This window comes from Pongo pygmaeus, chromosome 14 (genome assembly GCF_028885625.2).
Source record: "Pongo pygmaeus isolate AG05252 chromosome 14, NHGRI_mPonPyg2-v2.0_pri, whole genome shotgun sequence".
Lineage (NCBI taxonomy): Eukaryota > Metazoa > Chordata > Mammalia > Primates > Hominidae > Pongo > Pongo pygmaeus.
In genome coordinates, this window is record NC_072387.2 from 58,402,940 (window position 1) to 58,418,651 (window position 15,712).

Sequence of the window (15,712 nt, forward strand, 5' to 3'; positions counted from 1 at the left end):
CTGGTAAGATTCATTTTCTGAACTATGTGGTGATTAAATATGTGTATTCACTGTGTGGTCATTAATCAAACTGTTTACTTTTTTTTTTTTAAATGGGGACAAAAATATCTGCTTTATTATGACCACTTACTTATAGAGGTGATTTACAGATTTAATGAGAATATATCAAAGTACTTTGTAACTCACAAAAATATAAACTTATATAATGCTATTTACTTTGTATTGAGCATATTCTAAATTCTGGGACTAGTACTGGAAGCTTTACATATATAGTGTTACCTCTTCATTCTCAACAGAACCCCACCGTTGTTACGATTACATTTAATGTATAAATGACTTCAGAGAAACACAAAAAAGATTGGGTGATTTGTTAAAGGTCCAGCTAGAAAGGGGCAGTCAGAATTCAACCCAATATTACTTCCAAACAGAGGTTTTACTTTTTCCTTTCTACTCAGAGCTAACACAACAGCATTATTTAACATTCTTAAGAATGGTGGGGAGGAATCACTGAATAACCTGCTTTGACAAAACACCCTGATAAAATCTGTGCTTGTATTTTAGAACCCCTGGGTTTCACACATTGTTTTTATAGTTTTTACACATCAAGTGTAAGGTGAAAAGTGATAGATTTTAAGAACCAGGAATATGGTATGCCACCCCACCCAAACTTATAAACAAATCACAAATAACATGAAATAGAAAAAAACCATAAAGACTTCCTTTGCTTTTGGAAAACAGCTGAGAAACAACAAAATTCTTTTCAGAAGTACAGACAAAATTTGTTTTTGTAGTGTAGCTAATATGCCCTCCTTAGACATTAAGACACTTTTCTGTTTGTAACCTTAATGCAGCCGTATTTTTACTCTTTATAAAAATCAAATCTCTCAATAAAAACAGTATCTTGCTCACTAATCATTAAATTGCATCACTAAAAATGTAGTTATACACACCAATTTCTGACCTCTTAGAATATTCTGCACAATCAGTTTTAATCACTGGAATGAATAACTGCTCAAAAAAGCAGTATGGCTTCAATTGCATTATGATTTGGTAGTCAATATTCTTGTTTTCCAGTAACAGAGATTTCATGAACAGAAACACTGGGCTCCTTATGGTTTCATCGATCAAGAGAACGTTTCTGAGCAGCGTCTGAGCAAACATTTCTTAATAGGTTGATCACAGATCTGGGGTCTTCACTCCTCATAATAGCACTGCCAGACACAATCATGTTAGCTCCTGCCTCTGCACACTTATGGACAGTGTCAGAACCTACTCTACCATCGACCTCTATATCCAAAGATGGGAACTGGGTCCTCAACCAGTGAACCTTTGGCATCATATCTTCCATGAATTTCTGCCCTCCAAACCCCGGTTCCACTGTCATAACCAAGGCCATATCTATTTGATTAGCCCATGGTGCCAAATACTCAACTGAGGTTCCTGGTTTGATGGCAAGGCCAACCTTCATCCCATTCTCCCGAGTGTCTTTAATCAAAGCCCCTGGGTTCTCAGTAGCCTCGAGATGAAAGGTGTACTGATTGGCTCCTGCTACAGCCATTGGCTTTACCCACTGTTCTGGCTTGGACACCATCATGTGCATGTAAAAAACTGACCTCCCTGAAGAGCAGGATGCATCCAGGTGCAGATAATCGGCCCCAGAGTCTAGCACCCAGAGGCACTCGGCCCCTAAACTGGCCAGGTCGCTGTTGAGGATGGATGGGCCAATCTTGCAGCCCGATGCCATACCGCTGGCTCCCAAGAGCAAGTTACCCCACGAGTCCCCACTTTTTTTTTTTTTTTTGAGACTGAGTCTCGCTCTGTCACCAGGCTGGAGTGCAGTGGTGCCATGTCGGCTCACTGCAACCTCTGCCTCCTGGGTTCAAGCAATTCTCCTGCCTCAGCCTCCTGAGTAGCTGGGATTACAGGCGCATGCCACCACGCCCAGCTAATTTTTTGTATTTTTAGTAGAGATGGGGTTTCACCATGTTGGCCAGGATGGTATCGATCTCTTGACCCTGTGATCTGCCAGCCTCGGGCTCTCAAAATGCTGGGATTACAGGTGTGAGCCACCGTGCCTGGCCAACTTTAAAAAAAAAATTTAGGTAAAACCCACATAACATGTAATTGACCATCAGCCATTTTGAAGTGGACAATTCAGTGGGATTTAGTGTATTCACAACGTTGTGCAACCACCACCTCTATCTAGTCCCAAGATATTTTCCTCACCCCAAAAGGGAACCCCATGCCCATCAAGCAATTGTTCTTCATTCTTCTGAGCTGTTACTTTTCTACAAGCATGTTTTACTTCAATTTAAACTTTAGCCCATGAAATCTAGGCAAGACGAGGAGGAGAATGAAGTCATATAGGAGCTGATGAATGTCAAGCCATGGTGGGGTGGGCCACTGGGTTGAAGATTTTGAAAAGGTTGAAGAAGTATGGTAGTGGACACACTTGAGTAAGTGAATTGAAAGGAAAGAGGTAGTGGTCAGAGGGTAGGATGCTTAAATAAAGATTTCACAAATGCGTTCATTTCTGTTGATTCCAAGGAAGTGACCGTGTGAGTGTGTAGCTGAGGTGGAATGGTGAAAAAGATCATTGAGGACACATCTGTTAAAGACCTAAGAAGCCAGAGCACTGAATGGTTCAACTACATGGTGTTAGGTGGTTCCAACCAATCAATGCTGAGGGCACAAAAATGGGTAAAAATGACATGGTAGGAGTTGGGGAGGAGGGGAAAAGCAGGAAGCTAAGTGCAAGTCTCTCCTGCATGGAGGGGCATCGCCAAGAAGTAGCTCACAGCTTCAAGGAGGAGAAGGTCAAGGGAGTTAGAAGACCTGACCTTCAGAAGTGCTGAGGGTTTTGGAGGAGGGAATAGGAATTGGAAACTGCAACTGCAAGCCATAAGGACATTGCCTAATAATGCCACAGTGGCCTTGGGGACAGCCATGTTTCAGGTAGGGCAGGAGAAGAGATGGAGGATGTGGGAGAGTTTAAGATCACAGAGAGGAGCTTCTGAGAACACAGTGAGGTGTGGGAGAGGCAGTGCTTGCATCATATTGGAGGACAGACATGGCAACACAAAGACAGGTGGGTTGGGGGTGACTGGAAAACAGGATGGAGGCTGGACTGGATTCAGCCTGAAGATACTCTCGGGGTGAGGGTGGCAACCAGACCTGATGACGTGTGTCCTGGCAATTTCTTTCCAAGAAACCACTAGTGATGAAGCAGTGCTTTAGGTGCTTAGGGGTTGAGCATCTTCCTAATATGTAGTGTTAACAGCTTATAAATGGCTATGTGTGACTTTTTTTTCTTCTGATCAATGCTGGTTCTTAATCACTATGTTGGATTACCTCCTGCTATGGTTTGAGTGCTAGTCCCCTGCAAAACTCATGTTAAAATTTATTTGCCATTATAACAGTATTAAGAGGTGGAACTTTTAAGAAGTGATAAGACTATGAAGGCTCCATCTTCATGAGTGGATTGATGTTGTTATAAAAGAGAGAATTTGACCCCCTTTTGTCCTCTCTTGCCCTTCTGCCTTTTGTCATGTGATGATGCAATAAGAAGGCCCTCACCAGATGCCAGCAATTTGACACTGGACTTCTCCGCCTCCAGAACTGTGAGCTAATAAGTTCCCATTTATTGTAAATGACCCAGTCTCACGTGTTGTTATAGCAGCACAAAAATGGACTCCCTTAAGAGGGAGATACATGCTGCTGTGGTGGATATATTAGAGATTAATTTAGAAAGATTATTAAATCACTGAAGACCTTTTAAAAATTAATTTTCTTGGCTGGATGCAGTGGCTCACACCTATAATCTCAGCACTTTGGGAGGCCAAGGTGGTTGGATCACGAGGTCAGGAGATCGAGAGCATCCTGGCTAACACAGTGAAACCCTGTCTCTACTAAAAATACAAAAAATTAGCCAGGTGTGGTGGCAGGCGCCTGTAGTCCCAGCTACCTGGGAGGCTGAGGCAGGAGAACGGCGTGAACCTGGGAGGCAGAGCTTGCAGTGAGCCGAGATAGCACCACTGCACTCCAGCCTGGGCGACAGAGCGAGACTGTATCAAAAATAAAATAAAATTAATTTTCTCAACTACGAAGATAGTGAGATAACAATGATTATGATGGTCCTTAACATTTTTTTGACATTGAAAAGTACTTTGTAAAGCATGTATGTGATAAAACACTTGAATTCAGCCTACATAAAGAACACTCAAAACTCAACAGTAAGAAAACAACAACCTAATAATGGGCAAAAAATTTGAACAAACACTCCACCAAAGAAGATATACAAATGGCAAACAAGTGCATGAAAAAATCTCAACGTCATCAGTCATTGGGAAAATGCAAACTAAAACCACACACAGAAACTGAAAGTTAAAAAGACTGACCATGATTAGCTATGGCAGGGACATGGAAGAACTGGGACTCTCATACACTTCTGGTGTAAATATTAAATGGCTAAATGTTGGAAAACAGTTTGGCAGTTTGGTAAGAGCTAAATGTACACCTACTGCATGATCCAGCCATTCCACTCCTAGTATTTATCCTGAGAAATGAAAACATATGTCCACACAAAGACTTGTGTGCCAATGTTCATAGCAGCTTTATTTGTAATATAACTAAACTGGGAATAGCCCAAATATCCATTAACAGGTGAATAAACAAATTGCGATACATCCATGTGATGAAATACTACTCAGCAGTAAAAAGGAATGAATGGTTGATACATAACACAACATGGGTGAATCTCAAAATAGTTATGTGGAGTGAAAAGAGCCAGATCCCCTCCATTAAAAAGAAGTATATACAGTATGATTTTATTTATATAAAATTCTAGAAGATTAGATTTAATCTGTAGTGACAAAGAGACAAAGGAGGTGGGATAGAAAGAGGCAGTGACGGAGGTTACCAAGGGGCAGGAGGAAAGTTTTTGGCGTGAGATGGGTATGTTCATTGTCTTGAGTGTGGTGATGGTTTCATGATTTATACATAGGTCAGAACTTATCAAAGGTCTGGCATGGTGACTCAAGCCTGTAAACCTGGGGCTTTGGGAGGCAGAGGCAGCAGGATTACTTGAGGCCAGGAGTTTAAGGCTGCAGGGGGCTATGATTGTGCCACTTCACTCCAGCCTGGATAACAGAGTGAGACTCTGTCTCTAAAATTATTTTGCCAGGTATGGTGGCTCATACCTGTGATCCCAACACTTTGGGGGGATGAGGCAGAAGGATTGCTTGAGGCTGGGAGTTCAAGACCAGCCTAGGTATCAAAGCAAGACCCCATCTCAACAAAAAAGTTTAAAAAATTAGCCAGGTGTGGTGGCACACATTTATAGTCCCAGCTACTCTGGAGGTGGGAGGATTGCTTGAGCCCAGAAGTTCAATGCTGCAGTGAGCTGTGACAGGGCCACTGCACTTCGGCCCAGGTGACAGACTGACACCCTGTCTCTCTCTCTCTCTCTCTCTCACACACACACACACCCACACATACACACAATTGGGGTGATAGTAGTAACTACGTCAGAGGCCTGTGGTGAGAACACAAAGCATTCAGAATAGTCTCTGGCACGTATAGACAGTCTATAAATGTTAGCTAATTTTAGAAAAATATTTCTGGCAAAATATACATAACATAAAACTTACCATTTTATATGTGGTAAAATATCATTTCAACCATTTTAAGTGTATAATGCAGTGGCATTAATACATTCACAATGTTGTCCAACCATCACAACTACCTATTTCCAGAACTGTTTCATCTTCCCAAACAGAAACTTCAAAGCCATTAAACACTAACTTCCCATTGCCCCTCCTCCCAGCCCCTGGCAACCTCTATTCCACTTTTGTCTTCGTGAATTTCACTACCCTGGGCACCTCATACAAATGGAATCATACAATATGTGTTCTTTTGAGTCTGGTTTATTTCACTTAGCATATGGCTTCAAGGTTCATCCAGGTTGTGGTGTGAATTAGAGTTTCCTTCCTTTTTCAGGCTGAATAAAATTCCTTGTATGTAGACCCCACACTTTGTTTATTCATTCATCAGTTGATGGACATTAAGGTTGCTTCCACCTTTTGAGTATTGTGAATAATGCTACAAATATCCCTTTAAGCCCTTGCTTTCAATTCTTTGGGGCTATATACCTAGTGAAATTGCTGGATTATATAGTAATTCTATTTATTTTTTTGAGACGGAGTTTTGCTCTGTTGCTCAAGCTGGAGTGCAGTGGCATGATCTTAGCTCACTGCAACCTCTGCCTCCCAGGTTCACGCAATTCTCCTACCTCAGCCTTCAGAGTAGCTGGGATTTCAGGAGTGCACCACCACGCCCAGCCAATTTTTGTATTTTTAGTAGAGACGGGGTTTCTCCATGTTGGCCAGGCTGGTCTCGAACACCCAACCTCAGATGATCTGCCTGCCTCAGCATCCCAAAGTGTTGGGATTACAGGTGTGAGCCACCATGCCTGGCCGGTAATTCTATTTTTAACTCTTTTATGGAACGGCCAAACTGTTTTCCAAGGTGGCTGTACTACACTCCCAAAAACAACACACAGGGATTCCAGTTTCTCCGAGTCCTGGCCATTCCTTGTTATTTTCCAACTTTTTTATAATAGCCTTCCTAATGGGTATGAAGTAGAAAAAAAAATTCCATTTTTTCCAACAGATGCTGCAACCTGGCCGTTGGCCGATACCTTCTGTTTGGCCTTGAATAGTTTTATACATAGGAGCCAATACTTTGAAACCATCATATTTTACAGGGAGAGAGAGAGAGAGAGTGAGCAAGCAGGAGCTGGCTTCTTTTGGAAAATGATGTGGAAACTCTGAGCCCACATTCTTGAACCTGTGAATGAGAGGTAGTTGCCCTTGAGGTGGGGGCAAGGGCCACCTGCTTCCCTCCGGGCACACATGGAAATTGTACAGAATACTGGGGAAGTGGAGAGGGACGTGCTCAGCTCAGCTCAGCTCAGCACTGGCTGTCCCACACACCTGCACTTGGGGGTTGGGTTGGGGTCTGGGCAGTGTCTGACCTGGTGGCCTTGCACCCTTCCCACTTCCTCCAACTCACAGGACTAAGCCAATGCACGTGCCCTCTGCCTCATTGTTTATGGTGTCTCCCTGCCCTCATGGGTCTTTGAGTTTGAGACACTCTGTGCAAGAACTAAGCCTGTGACTAGAGCGCTTCTGTCGACTACTCTGTCATTAGCAAGGGTAGAGGCCACACGGAATAGTTCATTAGTTCCTTCACTTTCATCCTCCCCTGCACCAACACAATCTATCCTGCAATTAAGGGAAAGAAACTCAGGGAAGGGGCCTTGGTGGCCTCCATGGAAAGCCCTTGTCAGCCAGTGGGGATGGGACATTGAGTTGCAATCTGGAGTGATTGGAGTGATAGTAGTAAGACATAATAATAACAGGAAGACATACCAAGACATTGTCTCTACAACAAAACAAAACAAAACAAAACAAAAAAAACAAAAAAGAAAACGGTGATGTTGACTTGATCACCAGTTGATTATTTCTTACTTCTTGGACCCAACATATATTGAGCACCTGCCATGTACCAAGCACTTGGCTAGGCTCTGGGAACACAGGATGGTTCCTGCTCTGTTCCAGGAGGATTTGGGAGCTCTTGAGACACTGAGATTGGTTGAGTCATTATTTTATTCATCATGAAATCACCAGAAAAAGATGGAAACTTGAACTGCGAACATTGCTTGGATTTATTCTAAGGCACTGGTTCTCAAACCTGAATGGGCTTCAGAATCACCTGGTGGGCTTGTTAAGACATAGATTGCTGCCACCCCCCAACCCCACCACCAAAGCAGTTTCTGGTCGAGTAGCTCTGGTTCAGGGCCTAATAACTGACATTTCTTTTCTTTTCTTTTTTTTTTTTTGAGGCAGGGTCTCCCTCTGTTGCCCAGGCTGAGTGCAGTGGTGCAATCATGGCTCACTGCAGCCTTGAACTCCCAGGTTTTATTGATCCTCCCACCTCAGCCTCCCAGGTAGCTGGGATTACAGGTGTGAGCCACCACACCTGGCCTGATAATTGGCATTTCTAACAAGTTATCAGGTGATGCTGATGCTGCCGGTCCAGGGACACACTCTGAGATCCACTGTTCCATGAAAATTATGCCAGGGCTGGTTTAAGAATATTCTCTTTCCTTCATTTGTTCTCCTTAACCAATCATGCCGACCCATATGGCAGCCATTGCTGTTAGATGTTACTGGAAGATTGAAATGACTGGCTGTCTCCATCGCAAACCTGAATAATTGTAGGGCTAGAAATGAGCTAACCCTTCGGCTGGGCTGCGGCTTGGGGAAGTAATTACCTGAGAATAACGAAGCAGTCACTTCCTGAGTCATTACTTCTGCATGCAGAGACGGTTCAGGAATCCTTGGAGAAACCCTATCAAGTCCTGGCCTACTTCAAGTCAGTATTGAGGCTTTCCCTGGCAGTGAAACTACTGAGGCCAAGTTTGCTTTCCCAAGCTGGAAAAAACGGCATCCCAGATGACCACCCTGTTCCTGCAGACACATATCTGGGCTTCTAGTCACCGGGGGCACCAGAGGCTGACCGTTTTAACTTTTTCTGAGCAACCAAGCTGCTCTCAGCTTGTTGATTCGAGAATGCTCAACCTGAAAAGTCTACAGGCTCTTATTTAAAATTTGTCCCAATCAAGAAACAAGTATTATTATTTTGGGTATTCCTGAAGTCCATGCTAGAAATGGAGGAGAATGGGAGGAACCCGCAATCAACTAACTGTCCGTTGTGGGTGTAGATTAGTATCTGCAGCCACATGGGTTATTTTTTTTTTTTTAACTTGCAGTTTGCATTAGTCCTAATTTGAGAGAAATCAGGACCTTCATGGTGGCATAATCCTAAACAACGTTTTACTTAAAGCAGTGGTTCTCAGCGTTGGTTGAACATTGGAATCACCTAGCTTTATAAAGGATTGAAATTGATAACCAAAGCTGGGACGATTTAAGCAACAAAATTTATAAAATAGTATTGGACCCAATATATAAATAAATATCCATGAATCCATACTAACATAAATATACAATTAAATTAATTAATTATTTAATTTGTGGTGGGAGAATTACTAATAATGTGCACAAGAATTCCAAATAATGTATGTAGATACTCCACCCTGAGCTGGAGCACAGCTCCCTACAACTAAAGTGTGAGTAGCACACAGTGACTCTCTTCCAAAGATTACAGTATGGAAAGGGGAGAAAAGTAACTTTCCAATGGAGACATCTTAGCCAGGTGTTCAAGTCAGCATCAGTAGTGGTAAATCATGTTGATTGTATGTACTCTTGACATGATGTGATGACAATGGCACTTTACCTCTGTGCTCTTCCTCCCAAAAGCCCATGGCCCTGTCTAATCATGAGACATCAGACAGATCCCAACCGAGGGATATTCTACAAAATATTCGACCAATACTCCTCAAAAATTTCAAGACCATCAAAAATAACAAAAGCCTGAGAAACTGTCACAGCCAAGAAGGGCCTAAGGAGACATGATAGCTAAATGTCATGTGGGATCCCAGATAGGACCTTGGAACAGAAAAAGGATGTTAGGAAAAAACTAAAGTAGTCTGAATAAAGTATGGACTTTAGTTAATAGTAATGTCTCAACATTGATTAATTGTGACAAATTTGCCATGCTAATGTGAGATGTTAATAATTGGGGGAAATGGGTGTGGAGTATATGGGAAACTCTCTGTACCATCTTTGCAATTTCTCTATATATCTAAAGCTATTCTAAAATTTAAAAGTTTTCTCAGTGGCTGTTTAGCTCAATCAGTTAAAGCATGGTGCTAATAAAATTTTAAAGTTTATTAAAAAGAAAAAACATTGATCCATGGAATCCACCCCCGGTCTCCTCAGGGGTTCAAATTTAACTAGTCCAGAATTTCGCCTTGGCTTTGGGCTATTACAGGCAGCCAGGGTTAAGAACCATACCTTCAGTGTTAATCAAAGCCGTTTGAAAAGTGGGCATATTCTTGCCTTATCCCTTTTCCTCACACCTCAAACTATTCTTTTGGTTCCATGAAAAAAATGTTGTTTTATAATTTTCTTTCTTTTTTTTTTTTTGAGATGGAATCTTGCTCTGTTGCCCAGGCTGGAGTGCAGTGGTGCAATCTTGGCTCACTGCAACTTCCACCTCCTGGGTTCAAGCGTTTCTCCTACCTCAGCCTCCTGAGTAGCTGGGATTACAGGCATGTGCCATCACGCCTGGCTGACTTTTGTATTTTTAGTAGAGACAGGGTTTCGCCATGTTGGCCAGGCTGGTCTCGAACTTCTGACCTTAAGTGATGCACCCACCTTGGCCTCCCAAAATGGTGAGATTACAGGCGAAAGCCACCACACCTGGCCTGTGTTATTTTCTTGAATAGTGTCATGGGTTGACTTTTGAGTCCCCCACAAAGATATGTTGGAGTCCTAACCCCCAATTCCTTAAAATGTGACCTCATTTGGAGATAGGGGCTTTGTAGATGATCAAGTTAAATGAGGTCCTTAGGGTAAGCCATAATCCAATGTGAAAACTGTCCTTATAAAAAGGTGAAATTTGATACAGAGACAGACAGACAAGTGTCCACGGGAGACAATGTAAAGACAGGGACAAATCACCATCTACACCATCAGGGAGAGAGGCCTGGACCAGACCCTTCTCTCACGGCCCTCAGGAAGGGCCTGTCGACACTTGATTTTGGACTTCTAGCTCTGGGAATGTGACAATAAATTTCTGTTGTTTGAGCCACTCAACTTGTTACACCATTCCCTTCAAGACTAATACATATAGTATTTGCATTCTTCTGGAATATGTTGTGGCTTCATAAACATACATAAATATAGACATGATTTCAAAGGATCAAATTATGCATAATAACATTATTGTATCAATTTTCCTTTCATATGATGCAGTCCTTTGTGGAAGGACATGTGAGTGGTTTCTCTAAACTGTGACCTCCTCAAGGGCAGCTCTGTGTTGACCACACTGCACCTCCATGGCCAGCATTACATAACACTGTGGTTCCAGCCTCAGGAGCAGAAGCAGGGAAGAGTGGTGGCTTGGAGCTCTGGTGACGGAAGGAGGGCCTTCTGTATGTGCAAGCCCAGGGCTTTTTTGGTGGGAAGCATGGTCTCAAAGGGAGTGGAGTGATCACCTGGAGAAATAAGAGATGGACTGTTACATATTGCAGATCGACAAAGAAGGCCATACTGGTTTTATGTATTTTTCTCTCTCTTTCCACAATTAATATACAGCTGTTTTTGGCAACAGCTTTATTGATATCTAATTTACATACCATATATTTTACTTGCTTAACGACTACAATTTGGCCAGGTGTGGTGGCTCACGCCTGTAATCCCAGCACTTTGGAAGCAGAGGTGGGCGGATCGCTTGAGCCGAGGAGCCTCCAGACCAGCCTGGGCAGCATGGCGAAACTGTCTCTACAAAAATTTAGCCGAATATGGTGGTGGTGTGCACATGTAGTCCCAACTACTTGAGAGGCAGAAGTGGGAGGATCACTTGAACCCAGAAGGTCGAGGCTATGGTAAGGTGTAATCACACCATTGCACTTTAGCCTAGGCAACAGAGTGAGACCCTGTCTCAAAAAAAAAAAAAAAAAAGAAAAAGAAAAAAGAGCACAGTTCCATGGTTTTTAGTATTAATATATTCACAGAGTTGTGCAACCATCACCACAATTTTAGAATATTTGCATCACAGCAGAAAGAAATCCATACCCATTACCAATCACCTCTCATTTCCAATCTCCCTAGCCTTAGGAAACCACTAATTTTTTCTTTTTTTTTTTGAGATGGAGTCTCGCTCTGTCACCCAGGCTGGAGTGCAGTGGCACCATCTCGGCTCACTGAAACCTCCATCTCCTGGGCTCCAGTGATTCTGCTGTCTCAGCTTCCCTAGTAGCTGGGATTACAGGCGTGCACCACCACACCAGGCTAATTTGTTTGTATTTTTAGTAGAGATGGGGTTTCACCATGTTGGCCAGGCTGGTCTCAAACTCCTGACCTCAAGTGATCCGCCTGCCTCGGCCCCTCAAAGTTGCTGGGATTACAGGTGTGAGACACTGCACCCGGCCAGAAACAACTAATCTATTATTTGTTTCTGTAGATTTGTCTGCTTTGGACATTTCATGTAACTAGAATCATACAGAATGTGGTTCTTTGTGATTGGCTTCTTTCATGTAGCATGATATTTTCAAGGTCCGTCCATGTGGTAGCAGGTATCAGTGCTTCATTTCCTTTTACTGCCAAAAAATATTAAATTGACTTGGATACACTATACTTTATTTATCCATTCACCTTTGAATTGTTTCAAAGTTTTGACTATTATGAATAATGCTGTTATGTACATTTCACATACAAGTTTCCTTTTTTTTTTTTTTTTTTGAGACGGAGTCTCACTCTGTTGCCCAGGCTGGAGTGCAGTGGCACGATCTCGGCTCACTGCAAGCTCTGCCTCCTGGGTTCACACCATTCTCCCGCCTCAGCCTCCCAAGTAGCTGGGACTACAGGTGCCTGCCACCACGCCCAGCTAATTTTTTGTATTTTCAGTAGAGACGGGATTTCACTGTGTTAGCCAGGATGGTCTCAAACTCCTGACCTCAAGTGATCCACCCGCCTCGGCCTCCCAAAGTGCTGGGATTACAGGCGTGAGCCACCGCGCCTGGCCTACACCTGGCTTATTTTTGTATTTTTAGTAGAGATGGGGTTTCACCATGTTGGTCAGGCTGGTCTCAAACTCCTGACCTCGTGATCCACTCATCTCCGCCTCCCACAGTGCTGGAAATAGAGGTGTGAGCCACCACGCCCAGCCTTGGGCCTGGTTATTATGCGATGTTCTCCCATGGTGCTGTTTGGCTTCAGTGTTCTTTGGAGTCTGGAGAGGTTTGGCCTTTAAAAAACAAATTGCCATGGAAACTGCTTTACCCACAATTTTGGTTCACAGCCTTCACTGGATTGCCTATCCAGTCAAACAAAGTGTAGCCACATAAACTGGTGATTTGTATTGCTATCTTATGGCTACAGTTCAAAGGCAAAGGCTATTGTATCTTTGTTTATATATGTGTGTATACGTGTCTATATATGTTTATGTATGTACATTATATGTTGTGTCTACCAAATTGGCTTATAAATAAAAAAACACTCATACATTAAGTCCAAAGTCTTTTTCAAGTTCACAAGACTTACATAAACCTTTAATAAAGAAACTGGCTTTAAAATTATTGATAAAATAAAAGTAGAAATGTCTTCAGAATTGTCAGCATACATTTTTGTCTAGGTTTTATATTTGTCTCTGCTAGATGTTTTGAGGTGTCAGGGTTTGGCATAGAAGGTTATAAAACTGAACCCAGCCAAAATAAACAAAATAATCTTCGTTTGTGTGCCTTCTTTGACAAAAGAGATCAATTTAATGTAGTTAGCTGAATCTTCTGAGTTATTGGCAAAAAATACTTATGTATTTAAGTTTCTTACTTAGGTCCTGGCTATTTAAAAAAATGGTTAGCTGGATGCGGTGGCTTACACTTGTAATCCTAGCACTTTGGGAGGCTGAGGTGGGCAGATTACGAGGTCAGGAGTTCGAGACCAGCCTGGCCAACACAGTGAATCCCAATCTTTAAAAATAAATACAAAAATTAGCTGGGCATGGTGGCAGGGGCCTGTAATCCCAGATACTTGGGAGGCTGAGGCAGGAGAATCACTTAAACCCAGGAGGTGGAGGTTACACTTCAGCCTGGGTGACAGAGCTAGACTCCATCTCAAAAAAATAAAAATAAAAATAAAAAATAAAAAATGGGAATTACTTTGATTGATGACTAGTTGTGTCTTATATCTCAGTTTTCAGAAGTAATCTAGATGAACTTAAAAAATGAAATGATTGAGTACTTGTAAATGGGATACATGTTACAGGTAAACATTTTGTATAATTTAAAATCTTAAAATTATTTTTGATGCTTATTGGATATCTGATTCATTTCCAATTAATAAATGGTTATGATATGGGAAAAAATAATTTTACAAATTGTGGATTGGTTCTCATCTATAATTGCTGATATCTGATAAGCAGCTCAGGACTTCTTGCTTCCTAGGTTTTTTCACTAAAATTTAAGGTTACTAAGAATAAGAATTCTAGTTAATATATAATTCTGTGTATAAAGTGTGCCAAAAAAGATGTGTTTTTATTGAGAAAAAGAATCATTTTGTCTGGTTCAGAAGTTATCTAAAGGTTAATTCAAATTACGGGTTTGAAAATGTTATTTATGAAACAAGGTAGAAAGCAACCAGTAAGTACAGGAAAGAGATGTGAACAAAGTTATGGATATGAAGATGTATTTTTGGTACAGTTTCTAAAGAAAAGATTCCAAAGAAAATAGAATAATTTTGTATGAAAAAGGATCTTGTATGGCAAATTTTTGTCCTAAAGTAAAATGACTGGTTATTTAAGAAAAAAAAAAAAGCAGAAAGAAAAAGGGAAAATGTAGAACAAAACAGAAAGTCCAAGCATGTCACAGATGGTCTGTGTAAGTCATATGTTGTCTGTGTGTCTCTCTTCATGCAAATATTCTTTAAAACCTGATAGAAAATTGGAGAAATTTGGCTAATTAACATTGCCCATAGTTAAATCTTGTAGTCTTGATGAAGGTAAAATAAGAAATATAGGAAATATTGTAAAGAAATACATTGGTAGTTTGGCAATTTTAAAAAATATAGTTAAGCATGAAGCCAGATTTAGCGTAGAACCACATTTCACATACTTGCTTGCATTGCTTCACACTACATTTGCTGTTCTCAAGATAGGGCTAGCACTAAAGTATAATACTTACTGGTCATGTACTTAAAGTGAATTTCTGTTGTTATTTTTTTTTTCTGTAAGACAGAGTCTCACTCTGTCACCTAGGCTGGAGTGCAGTGGCAAGATCCCAGATCACTGCAACCTCTGCCTCGGTGATTCATGTGATTCTCCTGCTTCAGCATCCCAAGTAGCTGGGATTATAGGAGCACACCACCATGCCTGGCTAATTTTTGTATTTTCAGTAGAGATGGGATTTCACCATGTTGGCCAGGCTGGTCTCAAATGCCTGCCTGGGCCTCCCAAAGTGCTAGGATTACAGGTGTGAGCCACTGCGCCTGACCTAAAGTGAATTTCTTAATTGCACAAAATGTATAGTAGTATTGGTGGACTTAAAGACATTAAATTGCGTATCAGGAAGAAAATATTCATCATGTGATTTTTTTTTTTTTTTTTTTGGCTCTGAATAACACTGTAGCCTCCAAGGTAAACTGAGTATGAGAAAAAATTTGGGTTGGTTTCCTGTTTATTTCTTTTGCTTCTAATTTTTATTTGTTGTTTGTTTGCTTTTGGGTTTTATTTATACATACATATATATAAAATGATTGACTTTTTTTATTCTAGTGGAAGGCTTTTATTTGGTTCTATGAACAATCATTTTGTTTCCTATGCATTTCTAGCAATTCACCATTTGACCTGTTTATCCTAAGCTACCTTTGTTAAGCCTCCAAAAATTGATAAAGGATACCAGCCATTTAAAATTTGAGGCCAGTCCAGCACAGCACAGTGCAGCCCGCAGGAGCCTGGCCTGCACATGTGCCCACCAGACCTCCAAACTTGAGCCACCATCTCTGCCCATCCCTAGGGAGCCTAAGCCCCCGAA

The 15,712-nt window shown here is 41.6% G+C and overlaps 1 protein-coding gene across 3 annotated transcripts; it reads right to left on the reverse strand.

Annotated features, from left to right (window-relative positions):
• Positions 1-287: 287 nt before the first annotated feature.
• On the reverse strand, positions 288-1,744 carry LOC129011604 (ribulose-phosphate 3-epimerase-like). 3 transcript variants are annotated; one of them, XM_054446728.2, is made up of 2 exons: positions 1,433-1,744; positions 288-1,327 (listed from the first exon to the last, which is right to left on the reverse strand). In XM_054446728.2, the coding sequence occupies exons 1-2, from the start codon at positions 1,742-1,744 to the stop codon at positions 1,118-1,120; spliced, it is 522 nt and encodes a 173-aa protein (XP_054302703.1). In that variant the 3' UTR covers positions 288-1,117. The 3 variants fall into 3 exon arrangements, with proteins under 3 accessions (XP_054302703.1, XP_054302702.1, XP_054302701.1); XM_054446727.2 differs by having other exon boundaries at positions 288-1,240; positions 1,328-1,744; XM_054446726.2 differs by having other exon boundaries at positions 288-1,744.
• Between the last annotated feature and the right edge of the window lie 13,968 nt (positions 1,745-15,712).